Below are 21672 nucleotides of genomic sequence, written 5' to 3'. Positions count from 1 at the left end.
GATGTGCATTTCCACAATAGCTGAGAATATTGAATGTTTTTTTCAACATATTTATTTGGCCATTTGTCTTTCATTTGAGAAGTAACTGTTTGGATTATGTGTTCATTGTTTTTTCTGGTAATGAGGAATGAACCGAAGGCTATACACATGGGAGGCAAAGCCCTCAACCGATGAACTATACCCCTGCCCTTTTGTATTTTGAGTTAGTGTCTAATTTAGGTGCCCAGGTAGGCTTTGAGTTTGAGATTTTCCTGCCTCAGTGTCCCAAGAGGATGAGATCATGAACGTTTGCCTTTTTTTTCTTTTTACTGTTACTTTGTCATTTTGATGTTAGTTTTTAAAGTTCATTATATATTCTGAATATTAATTCTTCTCAGATGAATAGCTAGCAAAGATTTTCTTTTATTCTATATGTTGTCTCTTCACTCTGTTTATTCCTTTGCTATGCAGAAGCTTTTTAACGTAAAATAAATATTTTATTATGTGATTATGAGAAAGAAGATATAAATTCTTTTAATTGAAATGTAGATAATAAAATCATTACTGTGTTTACATATTGAACGGATAATAAATTTGGCTGCATTTGTCTGAGAAGGTACATTCACCTAGTTTCATTTGCCTCTTCGCACGGATAAGGATTGAGAGCTTTGAGAGCCAAGAGATTTGTGTCTATATTTGTGATAGAAGAAACTCAGGTTGTTAATTACATTAATCTGTTTACTTAATAAACAACTAAAACATCTACCCCTATTTGACATAATTTAACTGGGATGATGGAAGATAATTTTTTGAAAAGAAATTTTTCTGAAAATTTCTTTATCTGTCCTATCAGAATAGAGCACAGTCCAATTTTCCAAGCTGTTCCTGGGTACACACACTAATTTAGTTACAAGTTAAGTTACTGAGTTTAGAATGAACTGAGGTAGCAGAGTGACTCACGTCATCCCCAAAATATTTATCTATAAATGAACGCTCATTCTGCAAATTCATAGCCCCGGGCTTCACATGGCAAATAAGTTAATACACACAAGTTTCTTCACAATCATTAACTGGACTGCATAGAAAAGGACTTGCTATCAATGGTGTTCTCCAAACAGCTGACCCACTTGACTGTTTCTATGGTGATATAGAGAAAACGTATTAGGAAGAAATGTGAATCACTTAATATGTGGTATGTATTTGGATTTTCCTATTCATCCTGGAAAATACCTCCTTTTAATTGAAAAAAATTAAAACATTAAAGACAAAACCTATAAAGAACTACGTTAAAATAGTTTTTGATCTACATTTGAAGAACAAATATGCTTTGTATCTGCTGCATCTTAAAATATTTTTTATTTAAGTGATTTCTTGGATGTGAAGAATTAAATACATTATAATACATAAAATGGTTTATTTAAGAGTACAAAATTGATAATTTGTAGCAAAACTCCAATAATATTTAAATATCCACATTTAAAAATTTTTAAAATTCTAATTTGACAGCAGAATGCATTATACTTCATATTGCACATATGGAGTACAATTTTTTAAATATCTAGTTGTATACAAAGTATATTCACACCATTTGTGTCTTCATATATGTACTTATGGTAATGATATCTATCTCATTCCATCATCTTTTCTACTCCATGCCAACCTCCCTTCCCCTCCCACCCCTTTCCCCAATCTAGAGTTCATCTATTCTTCCCATGTTCCTGCTCCCTATCTCACTATGAATCATATTCCTTATATCAGAGAAAACATTTGGCATTTGTTTTTTTGGGATTGGCTAACTTCACTTAGTATTATATTCTCCAAATTCACCCATTTACCTGAAAATGCCATGATTTTATTCTCTTTTATTGCTGAGTAATATTATTGTGTGTGTATGTACATGTATGTATGTATGTATGTATGTATCACATTTTTTAATCCATTCATCAACTGAAGGCATCTAGGTTGGTTCCACAGTTTAGTCATTGTGAATTGTGCTGTTATAAACATTGATGTGGCTGTGTCTCTATAGTATGCTGTTTTTAAGTCCTTTAGATATAGACTGAGGAGTGAGATAACTGTGTCAAAAGGTGGTTCTATTCCCAGTTTTCCAAGGAATCTCCATACTGCTTTCCAGATTGGCTGCACCATTTTGCAGTTCTACCAGCAACGTATGAGTGCAAAACTCAACTCAGAGTGGATTGAGGACCTAGGAATTAAACCAGAGACCTTGTATCTAATAGAAGAAAAAATAGGCCCAAATCTCCATCATGTCAGATTAAGTCTCTACTTCCTTAATAAGACTCCTGTAGTACAAGAATTAAAATCAAGAATTAATAAATGAAATGGATTCAAACTAAAAAGCTTCTTCTCAGCAAAAGAAACAATCAGTGAGGTGAATAGAGAGCCCAAAGTTTAGGAGCACATTTTTACCACTTGCACGTCAGATATAGCACTAATCTCTAGGGTATATAAAGAATTCAAAAATCTAAACACTAAAAACACAAATAACCCAATCAATAATGGACCAAGGAACTGAATAGACACTTCTCAGAAGGTAATATACAATCAATCAACAAATATATGAAAAAATGTACAACATCTCTAGCAATTAGAGAATTGCAAATCAAAACTACTCTAATATTTCATCTCACTCCAGTCAGAATGGCAGCTATTAAGAATACAAACAATAATAAGTGTTGGCAAGGATGTGGGGAGAAAGGCACACTCATACAATTTCATTTTGTTGAATATGGCTTTTCAGTTTTCCCAGTACCATTTGTTGAAGAGGCTATCTTTTCTCCAATATATGTTTTTGGTACCGTTGTCTAATATAAGATAACCATAATTATGTAGGTTTGTCTCCGTATCCTCTATTCTGTACCATTGGTCTACCAGTCTGTTTTGGTGCCAACACCATATTGTTTTTGTTATTAGTGCTCTGTTATATAGTTTAAGGTCTGGAATAGTGATGCTACCTGCTTCACTCTTCCTGCTAAGGATTGCTTTGGGTATTCTGGGTCTTTTATTTTTCCAGATGAATTTCATGACTGATTTTTCTATTTCTATGGGAAATGTCATTGGGGTTTTGATTGGAATTGTATCAAACATGTATAATGCTTTTGGTAATATGGTCATTTTGACAAAATTAATTCTGCCTATCCAAGAACAAGGGAGATTTTTCCATCTTCTAAGGTCTTCTTTAATTTCTTTCTTTAGCATTCTATAGTTTTCTTTGTAAAGGTCTTCCACCTATGTTGTTAGCTTGATTCCCAAGTATTTTTTTGAGGCTATTGTAAATGGAGTAGTTTTTCTCATTTAACTTTTAGAGGATTTGTCACTGGTATACAGAAATGTCTTTGATTTATGAGTATTGATTTTGTATCCCAATACTTTGCTGAATTCATTTACTAGTTCTAGAAGTTTTCTTGTGAAATTTTTTGGGGGGTCTTTTAGGTATAGAATCATACTGTCAGCAAATATGCTAATTTGAGTTCTTCTTTTCTGATCCATATCCCTTTAATTTCTTTTGTCTGTCTAATTGCTCTGGCCAGTGTTTCAAGAACTATGTTAAATAGAATCGGTTCCTGTCTTGTTCCAGTTTTTAGAGGGAATGCTTTCAATTTGTCTTCATTTAGTATGCTGTTGGCCTGGGGCTTAGCATAGGTAGCTTTTACAATGTTGAGATATGCTCCAGTTATGCCTAGTGTTTTGAACATGAAGGGGTACTCTATGTTGTCAAATGTTTTTTTCTGCATCTATTGAGATGCTCTTTTTTTTATTGGTTGTTCAAAACATTACAAAGCTCATGACATATCATCTCCCATACATTTGATTCAAGTGGGTTATGAACTCCCATTTTTTACCCCAAATACAAGTTGCAGAATCACATCGGTTACACATCCACATTTTTACATAATACCTATTAATGACTGTTGTATTCTGCTACCTTTCCTATCCCCTACTATGCCCCCTCCCCTTCCCTCTCATTTTCCCTCTCTACCCCATCTGCTGTTGTTTAATTCTCTCCCTTGTTTTTTTCCCCCTTTCCCCTCAGAAACTCTTATATGTAATTTTGTGTAACAATGAGGGTCTCCTTCCATTTCCATACAGTTTCCCTTCTCTCTCCCTTTCTCCCACCCCAGTCGTCTCTGTTTAATGTTAATCTTTTCCTCATGCTCTTCTTCCCTGTTCTGATCTTAGTTGCTCTCTTTATATCAAAGAAAACATTTGGCATTTGTTTTTTAAGTATTGGCTAGCTTCACTTAGCATTATCTGCTCTAATGTCATCCATTTCCCTGCAAAATCCATGATTTTGTAGTTTTTTAGTGCTGCGTAATACTCCATTGTGTATAAATGCCACAGTTTTTTAATCCATTCATCTATTGAAGGGCATCTAGGTTGATTCCAAAGTCTAGCTATTGTGAATTGTGCTGCTATGATCATTGATGTGGGAGTATCCCTATAGTATGCTCTTTTAAGATCCTCAGGGAATAGACCGAGAAGGGAGATAGCTGGGTCAAATGGTGGTTCCATTCCCAGCTTTCCTAGGAATCTCCATACTGCTTTCCATATTGGCCGCACCAATTTGCAGTCCCACCAGCAATGTACAAGTGTACCCTTTTCCCCACATCCTCGCCAGCACTTGTTGTTGTTTGACTTCATAATGGCTGCCAATATCACTGGAGTGAGATGGTATCTTAGGGTGATTTTAATTTGCATTTCTCTGACTGCTAGAGATGGTGAGCATTTTTTCATATACTTATTGATTGATTGTATGTCCTCCTCTGAGAAGTGTCTGTTCAGGTCCTTGGCCCATTTGTTGATAGGGTTGTTTGTTATCTTATTGTTTAATTTTTTGAGTTCTTTGTATATTCTGGATATTAGGTCTCTATCTGAAGTGTGAGGAGTAAAAATTTGTTCCCAGGATGTAGGTTCCCTGTTTACCTCTCTTATTGTTTCTCTTGCTGAGAAAAAAACTTTTTAGTTTAAGTAAGTCCCATTTGTTTATTCTTGTATATAACTCTTGGGCTATGGGCGTCCTATTAAGGAATTTGGAGCCCGACCCCACAATATGTAGATCAGAGCCAACTTTTTCTTCTCTTTAAGTCTGTTGACGTGATGAATTACATTTATTGATTCCCATATGTTGAGGCAATCTTGCATCCCTGGGATGAACACCACTTGATTGTGGTGCACTATCTTTCTGGTATGTTTTTGTATTTGATTTTCCAGAATTTTATTGAGAATTTTTGCATCTATGTTCATTAGCGATATTGGTCTGAAGTTTTCTTTCTTTGATGTGTCTTTGCCTGGTTTTAGAATCAGGGTGATATTGGCCTCAAAGAATGAGTTTGGAAGTGCTCCCCCTTTTTCTATTTTCTGAAATAAATTGAAGAGTATTGGTATTAGTTCTTTAAAGGTCTTGTAGAACTAGGCTGGGTATCCTTCCTGTCCTGGGCTTTTCTTGATTAGTACACTTTTGATGGTATCTGCTATTTTGAAACTTGAAATTGATCTGTTTAAATTGTGTATATCATCCTGATTCAATTGGGCAAATCATATGACTCTAGAAATTTGCCAATGCCTTCAATATTTACTATTTTACTGGAGTACAAGTTTTAAAAATAATTTCTAATTATCTTCTGTATTTCTGTAGTGTCTGTTGTGATATTTCCTTTTTCATCATGGACGTTAGTAATTTGAGTTGTGTCTCTCCTTCTCTTTGTTAGCATGGCTAAGGGTTTGTCAATTTTATTTTTTCAAAGAATCAACTTTTTGTCAATTTTTCAATTATTTCTTTTCTTCCAATTTCATTGATTTCAGCTCTGATTTTAATTATTTCCTGTCTTCTACTGTATTTGGTATTGATTTGTTCTTCTTTTTCTAGGGCTTTGAGATGGAATGTTAGGTCATTTATTTGTTGACTTTTTCTTCTTTTAAGGAATGAACTCCATGCAATGAACTTTCCTCTTAGAACTGCCTTCATGGTGTCCCAGAGATTTTGATACATTGTATCTGTGTTCTCATTAACTTCTAAGATTTTTTTAATCTTCTCCTTGATATCTTTTGCAACCTGTTGTTCATTCAGTAGCATATAATTTAGTCTCCAGGTGTTGGAGTAGCTTCTATTTTTTATTTTATCATTGATTTCTGATTTCATTTCATTATGATCTGATAGAGTGCAAGATAGTATCTCTACTTCTTTGTATTTGCTAAGAGTTGCTTTGTGGCATAATATTTAATCTATTTTAGAGAAGGAGCCATGTGCTGCTGAGAAGAAAGTGTATTCACTTGTTGATGGATGAAATATTTATATATGTCTGTTAAGTTTAAGTTATTGATTGTATTATTGAGTTCTATAGTTTCTTTGTTCAGCTAATTATGTGCATCCTGAACTCCTTCTCTGTAATTTCTTCTTGGAAGATATATCCAGTGGCGAAACAGGTATGTTAAAATGTTAAAGTCACCCATAATTATTGTGTTGTGGTCTATTTGACTCTTGAAATTGAGAAGCGTTTGTTTGATGAATGTAGATGCTCCATTGTTTGGGGCATATAAATTTATTTTTGTTATGTCTTGGTGATGAATGGTTCCCTTAAGCAATATGAAATAACCTTCTTTATCCCTTTTGATTAACTTTGGCTTGAATTCTACTTGATATGAGGATGGAAACCTCTGTTTCCTTTTGCAGCCAATGTGAGTGATATTATTTTTCCCAACCTTTCACCTTCAGTCTGTGGATGTCTTTTCCTATGAGTCTCTTGGAAGCAGCATTTTTGTTGGGTCTTTGTTTTTTTAAATCCAATTTGCCAGTTTATGTCTTTTGATTGGTAAGTTTAGGCCATTAACATTCAGGGTTATTATTTGAGGAATGATTTGCATTCCCAGCCATTTTTGTTTATTTTTGGTATTTAACTTGGATTCTACTTTGACTGGTTTTTCCTTTAGTGTAATACCTCCCTTTGCTGATTTTCATTGTTGTTTTTCAATTCCTCTTCATGGAATATTTCGCTGAGTATGTTCTGTAGTGTAGGCTTTCAAGTTGTATATTCTTTTAACTTTTGTTTATCTGGAAGATCTTTATTTCATCATCAAATCTAATGCTTAATTTTGCTGGATATAAGGTTCTTAGTTGGCATTCATTTTCTTTCAGAGGTTGATTTATGTTGTTCCAGGATCTTCTAGCTTTCAGGGTCTGGGTTGAAAAACCTGCACATAATCTAATTGCTTTCCCTCTATATGTAATCTGATTCCTTTCTCTCATGGCTTTTAATATTCTCTCCTTATTCTGTATGATAGGCATTTTTATTATAATGTGACTTAGTGTGGATCTTTTGTGACTTTGTACACTTGGCATCTTGTAAGCCTCTTGAATTTTGTTTTCCAATTCATTCTTCATATTTGGAAAATTTTCTGATATCATTTCATTAAATAGTTGCTCATTCCTTTTGTTTGGAACTCTATGCCTTCCTCTATCCCAATAATTCTTAAATTTGGTCTTTTAATGCTAGCCCATATTTCTTGAATGTTCTGCTTATTGTTTCTTACCATTTTCACTATGTGGTCTACATTCTTTTCAAAATTATATATTTTTTCTTCATTGTCTGAGGTTCTGTCTTCCAAGTAGTCTAATCAGTTGGTGATGCTTTCAATTGAACTTTTAATTTAGTTTATTATTTCTTTCATTTCAAGGATTTCTTTTTTTTAAGAACCTCTATCTCCCTATTGAAGTAATCTTTTGCTTCCTGTATTTGTTTACGTACCTCTTTATCAAAGTGATCTTTTGCTGCCTGAACTTGTTCTCTTATATCATCCTTTAATTTTCAGAACATTTTAATTATGTGTATCCTGAATTCCTTCTCTGTTATTTCTTCAGCTGTGCTGGCTATGGATTCTAAGAATGTGGTTTCTTCATTTATTTGGGGCACCTTCTTTCCTTGTCTTTTCATATTGCTTGTGTGTCTTCCCTTCTAGCACTGTGGATCTGAGGCATTACTGTATTTACCTTATAGGCTTATAGTTACCCTGTAGGGTTCCAATACTTCTCCTTTGAGGTGAAGAACAATGTTAACAGATCCCAATATAAACAATGTACACCCTAAAAACAAATATTCACTATTAAGATGTTTACAGTTTGGTCATAATGTACAGAAATGGTAAATTCAATTATTATCTCAATATGTTCAGTAGATTTGTAAAAGGTTTTACAGTTTCTGATGGTGGACAAAGAACTGGAGAGAGGAGTAGAATGATATACTGAGGAGGTAGGAGGTGAAGATATAGAGTTATTATATCTTAGGAAGTGTGAAAGAGAAATCTAAAAAGCAAGATTAAAAGCAGGAGAAGAGAGAGGAAGTAATTTTGGGGAGACAAGTAAGTGGGAAGACAGTAGAGTTACATAAAACAAACACACATATATATATATTAAGAAAAATTTTTAAAAAGTTCAAATAGTAAAAATTGGTGGAAAGAAAAAAAGAGAAAACAAAAAGAATATACAACACAACTGTAATATACTATTCAGACGTCCCGGTCCTCAAAATCCTACTTCATGCAAAGTACTTGGTTTCACATATGTTGGGTATGTGAGGACGGGAGAATAGAGAGGGAGAAGGAAAAACAAGAATCTAGAAGGAAGAAATAGGGATTGTTTTGGTTGGAGATCAGTATATTTTCTGCTTCCCTTCTCATCCAATAGGTGGGGTAGGTCGGTTACCTGGTATCTCCGCCCTCAGGATGGTGAAGGTAACCAGGGTAGGAAGGCTGGTCTTGGTTGGAGGGGATCTGGAAGTGGGGTGTGGCTCCTGCAGGTCTCTGATGGGAGACTGCATCTCAAGGATCTCTTTTTGGGCCTACTCGTGTGATGTGAGCACCTGGTCTTATCTTCTTATCTCTCCTGAAGACCTCCCAGTTCCTGGTCTCTGTGTTAACCTCTAAACTGTACCACACTCATCCTTTCCCTTTCTACTTCCAAATGAGGACCTTTCTCTACAGGGCTCTTAAGCATGGCGCTTTGGGTGCACTGCACACCTGCCCTGCTGAGAGCTGTTTTGTTTTGAGCACTCATTGTGCCTGGTTAGTGGCTATTGGGGAGAGGGTGGAGTTACAAACTGGGTACCTGGCCAGCTGCACTTCCATACTGGGAGTTGCCCCCCCTAAAGATGGTGATGAAAGTGACCAAAGATAGAGGTGATTGCTTTCAGCAGTGGGCTGTCGAGTTGGTAAGGGGAGCTGGGCGATGGCGTTGGATGATGAGTTGAGAGATGAGCTCTGTGCTCTGTGGTGTGCAACTTGTGGCTGTCGGTTGACTTCAGAGCCTGTGTGAAATTCTCCCTTGAGTGCAGGCAGGCCACGGAGCTTAGTATCTCCGCTGCTGCAGTGTCCCAAGATGAAGGCGACCCGGTAGATGGGAGTCCACAGGGGAGTGACAGCCAGAGTTCCTGTGCATGGGAAGCTGCCAGGTGTCCTGCATGGGCATCTGATTTTTGCTCGAGTGGGTAGCTGGAAATTATGTGTGAGTGCTGATGCCGATGGTGATCCCACTCAAGTACCCGGTACTCCTACGTGGGCGAGTAGTTGGGAGATCTACTCTGATGCTGCAGAAGCTTTTTAATTTGATGTAATCCCATTTGTCAATACTTGCTTTTATTCCTGAGCTATTAGAGCCCTATTCAGGAAATTGTTACCTGTGTCTACATCTTTAAATGTTTCCTCTATGTTTTTCTCTAGTAGTTTCAAATGTTCAGGACTTATATTAAGGTTTCTGACCCATTTTGAATTGATTTTTGTATAGAAGGATATAGTTGGAATCTTCTACTTGTGGATGTCTAGTTTTCTCAGTATTATTGCTAAAGAGGCTGTCTATTCTTCAATGTGTTTTGATGCCACTTTTGAGAACCACATAGTTATAGATGCATGGGTTTATTTATAGGTCCTCTAGTACATCCCCTTGGTGCATTGGTGTTTTTATTACTGTCTCTCTGTAGTATATTTTGAAATTGATTATTGTGATGTCACCAACATTGCTGTTTTTGCTCAGGATTGTTTTGGCTATTTGAAATCTTTTTTTGCTTTCATTTGAATTTTAGGATTATTTTTTCTAGTTCTTCAAAGAATGACCAGCTGCACTTCCAATTTGATATTTTGATGGAGATTGCATTTAATCTGTAGATTTCTTTTACCAGTATGGCAATTTTGGAGATGTTAATTCTCCCAATCTATGAACATGGAGATCTTTTCGTCTTCTTGTGTCTTCTTCCATTTCATTCTTCAGTGTTTGATAATTTTCATTGTAGAGTTCTTTAGCTTCCTTGATTAAATTTATTCCTAGATATTTTTTAGGCTATTGTTCATGGGGTTGTTTTACTGATTTCTTTCTCAGTGAGTTATTTATTGCTGTATAGAAAAACTACTAATTTTTGTATGTTAATTTTGTAGCCTGCTACTTTGCTGAATTTGTTTATCAGTTTTAAGTTTTTGGTGGGATCTTTAAGTACCTTCTAAGTATAGAATCATGTAATCTATAAACAGGGGTTATTTGATCTTTTCCTTTTCTATTTATATCTCTGCTATTTCTTTTTCTTGCCTCATTGCTCTGAAAAAAATTTCAAATACTATATTGAATAGGGGTGGTGAGAGTGGATACATTGTCTCATTTCTTATTTGGGAAGAAATGCTTTATTTTTCCCCATGCAGAGTGATGTTGGCTATGGCTTTGTCATATGGAGCCATTATGTTTAGTTGTGATCCTTTTTTACCTAGTTTGTTCAGGACTTATCATGAATGGATATTGAATTTTCTCAAAGACTTTTTCTGCATCTGTTGAGATGATAGTGTGGTTTTATCTTTGATTGTATTTAAATGATATATTGCATATAATGACTTATGTGTATTAAATCATCCTTGCATCTTTGGAATGAAACCAATTTTATCATAGTGTATGATCTTTTAAATAGATTGTTGAACTTGATTTCTAAGTATGTTACTGAGGATATTTAAATCTATGTTTATCAAGGATATTTGTCCCGAGTTTTCTTTTTCTGTGTGTTCTTATTAGGATTTGATAGCAGAGTAATACTGGCTTTATAGAATGAGTTGGAAGTGTTCCTTTTATATCCATTTTAAAGAACAGTTTGAGGAGCATTAATGTTGGTTCTTTTAAAACCTGGCAAAATTCAGCAAGAATTCAACCAGTCTTCTGATTTTTCATTTTTGAGAAAAATTATTACTAATTCAGTCTCATAGCTTGTTGTTGATATTTTTAGGTTTTTAATATCCTCCTGATTCAATTTGGTAGGTCATATGTACATAGAAATTAGTCAATTTCTATTTTCTATTTTATTGGAATATGTTCTTTTAAAATAGTTTCTCATAATAATCTGTACTTTAGTGGTATCTGTTATAATATTCCTGTTTGTCTCTATTTTTTTTTATTTTGGTCTTCTCTCTCTTTTGATTACTTTGGCTAAGAGTTTGTAGAACTTGTTTACTTATTTATTTATTTTAAAAACCATCATTTGGTTTCATTGATCCTTTGTATTGTTCTATTTTATTTAGTTTATCTCTGATTTTTACTATTTATTTCCTTCTATTATGTTTGGTTTTGCTTTATTCTTGTTTTCTAGGACCTTAAGTTTGCATTATTAGCTTATTTATTTGAAAAAGATATCACAGTTGTTTGTTTTTTAAGTAGGCACCCATAGCTAAAAATTTCTCTCTTGGTACTATTTTAATTGTATTCCACATATTCTGATATTTGTGTTTCCATTTTTGTCCAAGTCTAGGAATTTCAGAATTTCCTCAGATTTCTTCAGTGGCTCATTTTTTTTTTTTTGTTTGGTTTGTTTTTTGTTTAAAAGCCTATTCTTTAATCTCCATGTCCTAGTACAGTTTCTTTTTTTTTTTTTAATTGGTTGTTCAAGACATTACAATGCTCTTGACATATCATATTTTGCCGCAGTCTGGCCTGCAGCAAACTAACCGGGGGGTGACGAGGAACTTGTGAAGGTTGATACAGCTGGAGTGGGAGCTGTTTATTGTAGGACAGTAGGGGTATATATACATAATTACACACAGCTTATCTTAATTAACATAAACTAGATACAGCATTCAACCAATAAGGAATCTCCATACTTAATGGCTCGCTGGCGTTACTTCACAAACCACTCCCTCTGGCAAAATGCCAGGCGCCATCTTGACTTGTTTACAGACCCTAACAATATTTCATACATTTGATTCAAATGGGTTATGAACTCCCATTTTTACCATGTGTACAGATTGCAGAATCACATTGGTTACACATCCATGTTTATACATACTGCCATACTAGTGTCTGTTGTATTTTGCTGCCTTTCCTATCCCCTTCCTATCCCCCATCCCCTCTCCTCCCCTCCCATCTTCTTTCTCTACCCCATCTACTGTAATTTATATCTCTTTATATTAATATGAGGCTTATACCAGTATTATCTGGAAAGTTGAAGGAAATTATTTTTGTTTTTTGTTTGTTTTTGTATTTGTTAAGACTTGCCTTATGGTGTAACATGATATACTTTGGAAAATCTTTGCCATAGTGAGGTGAGTTTCTTGTAGAAAAACAAAATTGTTGGATCTTTGTTCTTAATCTAATCAGCCAGCCTGCATCTTTTAATTGTAGAATTAAGACCATTTACATTCAAGATTATTTTAAAAAGGTATGTACTAATTCCTGTCATTTTGTTGTTTTCCTTCTGGTTGTTTTGAATACCATATGTTCATTTCTTTCTTCTATTTCCATCTTAAGAGTTTTAATGGTTTATTGAGTTAATAATGTTTATTTCCTAATTCTCATTTGTTTTTCTACTCTTCTAGAGTAGAAAATAATTATTCTAGTGAGATTTATTCTTTTCTGTGCTTTTGTGATTGTTTATCATGCTTTATCTTCTGAGTACAGAATTCCTTTAAGTACATTCTGTAATACTAGTTTAGTGGCCATGAAGTTATTTAGTTAATGCTGATTTTGGAAGATCTTTATATAGTTTTTACTATTTAAATTATTTAAATCATTATTTAAATAATAATTATTATATTATTTAAATTATTATTTATTATTATTATTAAAATTATTCTGAAGGATAATTTTGCTTGATGCAGTAGTCTAGGTTAAAAGTTATTTTCTTTTAGACTTGCTGTATATCATCCCATGTCTTCTTGGCCTTTAAAGTTTCTGTTGAGAAATCTATTATTCTGATGGGTTTGCCTTCATATATGACCTGGAACTTCTCTCTTGCAGCTTTCAATATTCTTTTTTTGTTTTGTATTTTGGGCAGTTTAATTATGTTTTATTGTGAAGAGGTTCTTTTCTCATCATGTCTATTTAGGTTTCTAGATGTCTTCTGTTCCCAGGCATCCATATCCATCCCAAGATTTCAGAAATTTTCTATTATTTCACTGAATAAATTGTTTTTGTCTTTAGCTTTTACCTCTGCTCCTTTATCTGTTCATGGGATCGGTACATTTTGGTCTCTTTTTTTTGTGGGGGCGGGGGCAGGTACTGGGGATTGCATTCAGGGACACTCAACCACTGAGCCACATCCCCAGTCCTATTTCATATTTTATTTAGAGACAGAGTCTCACTGAGTTGCTCAGTGCCTTGCTGTTGCTGAGTCTGGCTTTGAACTTGAGATCCTTCTGCCTCAGCCTCCCAAGCCACTGGGATTACAAGCATGCATCATCACACCATCTACATTTGGTCTTTTATTCATGACCCATAGGTTTTGTATGTCCTGTTCATTCTTATTTTTTTCCTGATTACTGTCTGAATGTATAATTCATCAGGTTTATCTTCAAGTCTTAATATTTTTTTATATCACTTGATCTAGTCTGTTGTTGAGGTTCTCAGCTAAATTTTTTATTTGGCTTGTGATGCTTTATATTTTTAAGATTTATGGGTTTTATTTTGTTTCAGAATCTCTGTCTCTTTTTAAAATTGCTCTTCATATTCTTTATTTTCTTCCTTAACTCATTAAACTGTTTTTGATATCTTCTTTAAATTTAATGATCATTTTAACATCATTTTAAAAATTCTCTGCCATTTCCTATACTTCAGTATCTTTAGAATCAGTTATTCGAGAGTTATCAGATTTTGGAGAAGTCATGATGTCTCATTTTCTTGTGTTTCATTTATATATAAGTTAATATTTGCCTATCTATTGGGATTTATGTATCTTCTATTTTTATGTGAAGGCCTTCTTAGAGAATAGCCTTCTGTTAATTATGTGCCCTAGGCTATCAGTTTGTTGTGTACTATTGAATTTTATTACAAATGTATTTAGTAGTATAGTTTTCCCATGGCTTAGCTGATTGTGATTGGTGAGATTGGATACAGTGCATACTATTCGAACTTGAAGGACCTGCTTCCTCTGTAGGTCTTAAAAGAATAGGGGTCCCCCCATAATTTAGGCTGGTGTATTGTAGATAGCATAGTATACTAGGTGCACCTTCTGTGGTAATTCTTCCTGTCTTGTCAACAATGTGGTATCCACAGTAATTGTGTCATTATTCTCTGTCTGTTGCTATGGGATTGAGTTTTCAAAAGTGGGACCTCAAAACCCTTCTTTTATGAATACAGAAGGCTGAGTCATTGTTGGGGGATGGGGGCTTCTGTCTCTTCAGGCCATTTATTTATTTATCCTAATTTAAAGCATTCATTAAGGTTTGAATGAGACTAGGTCATGGTTGGAGTTTCTCTCAACTATGCTCAGAGAGTATCTCAGAGACAAAGCCCCCACCCACATGCTTGGGGTGCCATGCTTGAGTCAGAGCTCCACTCATAAAGAAGAAAAAAACAATAATAACACCCACAATATAAAAACAAACCAAATATCAAAATACAGTAACAATAAATTGAAAACAACTGCAACACCAGTAGTAATAGAAAAGAACGGGACAAATATACTACAGAATAAACTGAAAAGTTAAAATAAAAAGCAAAATTCAAAAAGAAGGAAAATGAGAGAGTAGAAGAGAAAGAGAAATCCCATTTAATATAATAAAAATAAGATTAAAAGGTCGTGAAAAACAGCAAAATAATATAATATAGAATAGACAGAGGGGAAAATATGAGTCGAAAATTCTTCCTAGCAGAGATGTGTGTTTGGATTTGAGAACTTATTTCTAGACATGTGCATACTTTCTCCAGAGGCCCTTATCCTGCATGCCTAGTGATGTGGTTGATTCCTGAGCCACAGAAAACCTTTCTTATTAGCTGAGCTTTCTGGCATTATGTGGGCCATGCCAGATGGCTATATATTTAGCCCCATGGACTACAATCTTTGCTCCTAGCAGCATGGAAAATGTCCAAGGCTGGTGCACATCCAGTATGCTTCAGAGTGTGGGGGGAATAGTCAAACCAGCAAGTTCTACACTGGAGATGGAGCCACAGAAACTGAGCAGTTTGCCACCATTGGTCTCAGCACTCTCAGACCTCATTCCTTCATGACACTACTTATGACCTGATAAAGATCATCTAAAAAAATACCCCAAGAGTGTATATCATGATCAATGATGATTCTATGAAAGTATTCTTATTAAATACTAGAATAAAACTGCTATTACTCTGAGTATTACATTTAAGTTGGAGGTTTTGTTAAATGTGAAAAATAATAATGAAAATAAAAAATGGTAGATATGAAGAAAATAAATTTGGAGTTTCTGCATAGAAAATTTAAAAAACATAAGCACTGGAATTAATGTTGGCAAAATTGCTTATATAAGATTGACATGCAAAACAATTTCTGTTTTTAGGGTAATAAAATATCTATAATTATAAACAAAAATTAGTTTGAACTAATCACATTGTCTGTGTAAGATTTAATATTAATTAATATTTTTTAAATAGACACATCTACCTTGGATTGCCAGCAGCACTAAGAGGATTAAGTTTTATTCCTGCCTTTTTGATCCTGATTCTTTTGAGAAAGCGTCATCTACCTGGTGAAAATGACCCTTCAGGAACTGAGCTTGCAGTGACGAAGATTACAGAGAAAGAAAAAGAGTGCAAAGATGTTCAACAAAATTCTAAGGTTTTGAATGATGAAGAAATGAAAACTAAACTATAGTGTCCAATTCTATCAGCCTTCCCAGAGGTGGAAAACACAGTATAAAACTTAATTGTTTAAAAATCATTAGAGATACTGCAGGTAACTTTTCTTATCTTTAAGAACTTGCTCATGGTGAAAGTGTTCACTATATGTCTGAAGTATCAGAACAGCACTTGAGATATTTTAGGGGAGACATTTATGACAACCACTAAACAGGATTTTAAAGCCACCTTTACTTTTTATGTTAAAGCAACAATTTCTCTTTTAACTCATTCAAAGAAAGGGTCTGTTTTCTACATCTCCTTTTCCAAATAGTTCTAAAATTTTTCTATTCTAAAAATCTATTTAATGCTATCAAATTTGTATATTGGGGTTATTCAGAGACTGAGATTTTCATCCTTTCATGTGAACTTGAAATATTTTATTCACATTGATTACTTTCATGTGAAGTAAGCCTACAACTTTTTAGTATATTTAGTAATTGTTCTTTGATATTTCTATTCATTCCAGATATGGATTTTCAAAGTAGATTGCTCATTACTATGTCATCATTTGTTATCAATTCTCTCCTTTATTACTCATGTCATATATTTGCTCATTTTGTTCAAAATACTGACAAACGTAATCAGGTTATTAAAAATTATGTAGTGAAGATGGTTGGAATTTTTTCAGCAATTTAAATCCAACAACTCAAGTCTTTTTAAAAATAAGTATCTGAATGAAAGGATAGAAGGACATTATGAGAAAAATAGCTCTTACAGACCACTTGTAGTCCAGATATTGTCAAAGGACTATTTTCCCAGGTTCAGGAGGCATTTGTAGATCAATGTTTGTTATTGATTGGATCCTAAGTTAGAACACAAACATTAATTTCCAAAACTTATCTGGGAGAATGATACTTTTGAAAAGTAGCTTCTTTTATGAAACTGAAGTCAATAAAATTCAACATAACCATGAAAAACTAAACCTCTTCATATTATTTTTAATTTATGAGTAAAAATAATGAAAAGATTTTAGAGGTACATGAAAACTTTTTAATAATATAGGGCTCTGGTTCAAAACAGTAAATGAACATATTTGTCTACTCCTCATTCTGCCTCAATTTTAAATGAAAGTCAAAATCCCTAATGGTAGAGAGATTGTAGGAAAGAAGGGTGGGAGAAGTGAGTGTCAATACACTGTGATCATTTGTGTTGAATATAAAGGAAATGAGAGTGTCCATAAGGAATAGAGTGGAAGAAGGTATAGGAATGTTAAATGTACTTAGAAGGAAACTGGAACTTAGGTAGAAGATTCTGAGTTGGTAACTGGACAGTGTGTTATTATAAGAAATATATAGGTGCCTGTTACTATAACAAATATCTAGGATAAACCAACTTAAAAGGTTGGAAAATTTGATTCACAGAATCAGGAGTTTCAGTCCATGGTCAACTGATGCTATTGTTATGGGCCTGTGGCAAGGGAACACCTCAGGAACCATGTTGAAAAGAAGCTACTTACCTTGTGTTATCTAGGAAACAAAGAGACAGGAAAGGTTTAGGGTCCTAATAGCTCCTCCAAGGGCACAACTCCAATGACCTAACTTCCTCCCACTAGGCCCCACTTCTTGAAGGTTCTACCACTTCATATTATCAAACTCAGAACCAAGTTTTTAACACATGGGTCTTTGGGGGACACTCCAGATCCAAACTACAGCAGAAAACAAGCCTCTTAATTGAAGGGTTTTCAACAGAATTTTGTAGACCAATATGACTTCTTAAATGAGTGTGTCCTTTAAAAAGAAAGAAACTGAGATGACAAAGACTAGGTAGAACAGGTTAAAAGTTATATTTTAAGCTTGTGATTTTTTTCAGACTTCACACACCTGATGTATTAAAAGTATCTGAGATTCAAGACAGAAATAGTGTTGAAATATGAGAGAGGATCTAAAATCTATGGATAAGAAGTGTATAATTTTGGAGTTTGTATGACTACAGAAGTGAAGTGTACTATTACAGGCTTATGACATAAATGGCTTTTTTTTTTGTATGTGGGAAAAATAGTCTGGAAGCTGAAATGAAGAGCAAGGACTTTTACCCTGTATCTAGATAGTTGTGAGAAAAAGTAAATAGTGCTTGCATGAGAAGTTTTTGAGGGGAGCAAATTTTTCTTAGATGTACACTGGTGAAGAGAATGTTCATTCAGGAGTTTGAGTATAAACAGGACTGTGAGATCCTGAGAACACAGTGTAACAAGTGAGTGAGTACTTAGAATTCTGGGGTTTCTTAGTTGAGTTACATGAACAGGAACAAAGAATAAAAATGAGATTAGTTCTGATGGATTCAAGGCAGATAGTGTTGATGACAATGTGAGGGTCAAAATTAGGAGGAGTGGCACCTAGGTCCCTTCATGACCCTTCATCATGGAGGCAAACTAAAGAAAAAGAAATTTATTGGGAACACCTTGATCCCTATTGAGAGGTTTGACATGATCAAAGAAAGCTGAGTCTTACTCTTCTCAGAGTTTACCCATTTGAATTTCTTCACTGGAGCATTATAGCTCAGAGAGACATGGATCTAGACCTAGTGCTTTGGGTTCACTCCTAACCCACATTGGGGGAGATAGTATTTCATGAGGGAGATAGCGCAGGGTCCTCCCTTGACACTCGTTTGACATTTCTCCCTTGATGGGAGCAAGCAGACCAGAGAGAGTGGGTGTTGGAGTGCTTGGGGATCTCTCACGACCTTTGTTGTGGCATCTCTGAGGCCTCAGAAGTTCTTGTCCTGAAAACTGGCATTATCCCATAAGAACAGAGATTATGTCACAGCAGACATATTTGTAGGAAAGCTACAAGAGAACAGGCCATGAGAAGTCTAGGGCTATAATTTTCTTATCTAATATTGTAGAGAAATCTAAAGTTAAATAGTATTAGAAGTAGTACTTTATCTATCTATCATCTTTCTATTATCTGTTGGTACTAAGGACTGAATTTAGGGCTGCTTTATCACTGGGCTATATCCCTAGCCCTTTTCATTTTTTAAAATTTTATTTTGGGGGAAGTGTCTCACTAAATTGCTGAGGCTAACCTTGAACTGGCAATCCTCCTGCTCAGCCTCCCATGTCTCTGAGATTATAGGTATGTTTGACCGTGCCTGACTAATGTATGATATATAATTCTAAATGTAACCAATATTTACAGGATCTTAAAAAATTAACTTTGAAAATCAAAAGTTGGGGAAAGAAATACAAAAGGAAGAAGAAGGGATAACCATTCCTCATAGTTATACCATAGATTTAAATGTTTCTTGACAAATTAAAATTTAATGGGTACACATATTAACATTATGAAGCTCACTAGCAGAGGAATTAAAAACAAGACTACTTAAAAGAGATGTCTCTGGGGCATTGGACTCATTATGAGGAGGGTCAAAGAATAAGGCATTTATCTTTCAATTTTAGTTTCCTATATGTTCTTTGAGGTTTTGAAATAATATTTCATAAAAAGTACACATAGTTAAACAATAATAATAAAATGAAACTGGGTTTCCAAATTATTAGATTTTGAGGATCTCCAATGAGTGTTTATGGAACAATTACTTTCTCATTTCTCTACATGGATATATAGAGGATGTGTGTTTTAATGGTGTATACCTGAGGAAGGTAGTAACCAAGTTATAGGCAATAAAGTTCAAGTACAATTCAAGTTGGTGTCATTTCATTAGTCAATAAATATACAATGAAAACAGTTACAAAAAAACGTACTAGGTAATTTCATACACTATGGATATGTGGTGATTTCCTGCTTTTGCATAAGCTACCAATGCAAGTGTTGATGGGAGATGATGGAGAGAAAGAAAAAACTCCAATTCTTATTGAGGGAATAACAGAACCAAATACAACAATGTTTTCTTTGCTAGTGACTGTAGTTGTAGTGAGTATAGTTTAAGCCAATGAGATATTGGCAGAGGTTTGCAAATTGTTCTGATCTAAAAAGACTAAGCTATCTGAGGAGACATTTTGCCCTTTTTCCTTCTTCCTTCCTGAACTGTGGATGTTAACCTTTTAGAAGCAGCAGGCGTTTTGCACACCGGAGGCAATAAGTACAGGTATGAAAGAACAACATGAAGGATGAGGTAGCAGGAAGACAGCTGGAGGCTGGATACCCAGTGCAGGGCTAAACACCTGCACCAAGGCAGTACTAACTATTACACCATTTTAGGTTTATAAAATTTGAAGGGAGAACTTACATAAGAAAAAAATTGAAAATTATGAATACATAATGGGGTTAAAAAGTAAATATTAACTTAGAATGATAAAAAATATAACAAATTCCATGTGATATGTTTCAGGACACAATCATGACCACCAAACCAAACCAAACCAAACAAAAAAACCTATAACACACGTAGGCTCTATTAGGAGCTTTGCTGTTGATATCAGCAGTGAGAAGACAGTATCTGCTATACCATTTCCAATCTACCTTATATTGTATGTCCTAGCCAGGAACCAAGAGGAAAAAGGATTAAAATTAGTGAGGATTAAAAAAAAGTAAAATATCAGTGGCATTACAGTTTGAGTATGTAAAAAAATCCAAAAGTTGCTACAGATAAACTATCACAATTAGTAAGTTAATTTTAACAAGTTAACTAGCTACAAAGGCATACAAAATCAAATGTATTTTTGTCATATATCAATACTTAGAAAATGATACTAGTAAATCATAGTTATGTAGCATAAAACGCACACAGGGGTTCCTCCTTCCAGCGTTCAGAGTGGAGGGCGACAAGGCTGGTGTCGCCGCCGGGTGAGTGGGGTGCTCTGGCTACTGCATCTACTTCGACCCCAAAAGGTGGAGCGACCCCAAATTCAAGAACAGGTGTCGGGAACCAAGAAAGAAGCAGAAGCTTGCCAAGGAGAGAGCTGGGCTTTCCAAGTTACCAGACCTTAAAGATGCTGAAGCTGTTCAGAAGTCCTTCCTTGAAGAAATACAACTCGGCAAAGAGCTGCTAGCCCAGGGTGACTATGAGAAAGGTGTGGACCATCTGACAAACGCAGCTGCTGTTCGTGGACAGCCACAGCAGTGGCTGCAAGTGTTACAGAAAATTTTATTTTGTTACATATGGATTTCTACTTTTCTCAGCACCATTTGTTGAATAGGCTATCCTTTCTCCAGTGAATGTTTTTGGTTCCTTTGTCTAGTATGAGATAACTATATTTATGTGGGTTTGTTTCTGTGTCTTCTATTCTTTACCATTGGTTTCTGTGTGTATTTTGGTGCCAGTACTCAGCTGTTTTTATTACTACAGCTCTGTAGTTTAAGTTCTGGTGTTGTGATGCCTCTTGCCTCGCTCTCCTTGCTAATTTATCACATCAATAGAATCAAATGATTATCTCAATAGATGGAGAAAAAGCATTGACAAAATACAGCACTCCTTCATAAAAAGTTTTTCCCTAGAAAATCTAGGGATAGTAGGAACATACTTCAACATTGTAAAAGCTATCTATGCTAAACCCCAGGCCAACATCATTCTAAATGGAGAAAAATTGGAAGCATTCCCTGTAAAAACTGCAACAGGACAAGGATGCCCTCTTTCACCACTTACTTCTATTCAACATCATCCTCGGAACTCTAGCCAAG

At 34.8% G+C, this 21672-nt stretch overlaps 1 protein-coding gene across 1 annotated transcript in view; it reads left to right on the top strand.

Moving 5' to 3' along the window:
* SLCO1A2 (solute carrier organic anion transporter family member 1A2) overlaps nucleotides 1–16498 on the top strand; it is a 146828-nt gene extending 130330 nt beyond the window's left edge. Inside the window, exon 17 of the mRNA XM_081310325.1 lies at nucleotides 15854–16498. Coding sequence (XP_081166451.1) covers nucleotides 15854–16073 — 220 coding nt within the window. The 3' untranslated portion in view covers nucleotides 16074–16498. The remainder of the gene's footprint in view (nucleotides 1–15853) is intronic.
* The last annotated feature ends 5174 nt before the right edge of the window (nucleotides 16499–21672 follow it).

The sequence above is a fragment of the Spermophilus citellus genome (genome assembly GCF_964194105.1).
Source record: "Spermophilus citellus genome assembly, chromosome: 10".
NCBI classification, from domain to species: domain Eukaryota; kingdom Metazoa; phylum Chordata; class Mammalia; order Rodentia; family Sciuridae; genus Spermophilus; species Spermophilus citellus.
This window is presented reverse-complemented; position numbering and strand designations above follow the sequence as displayed.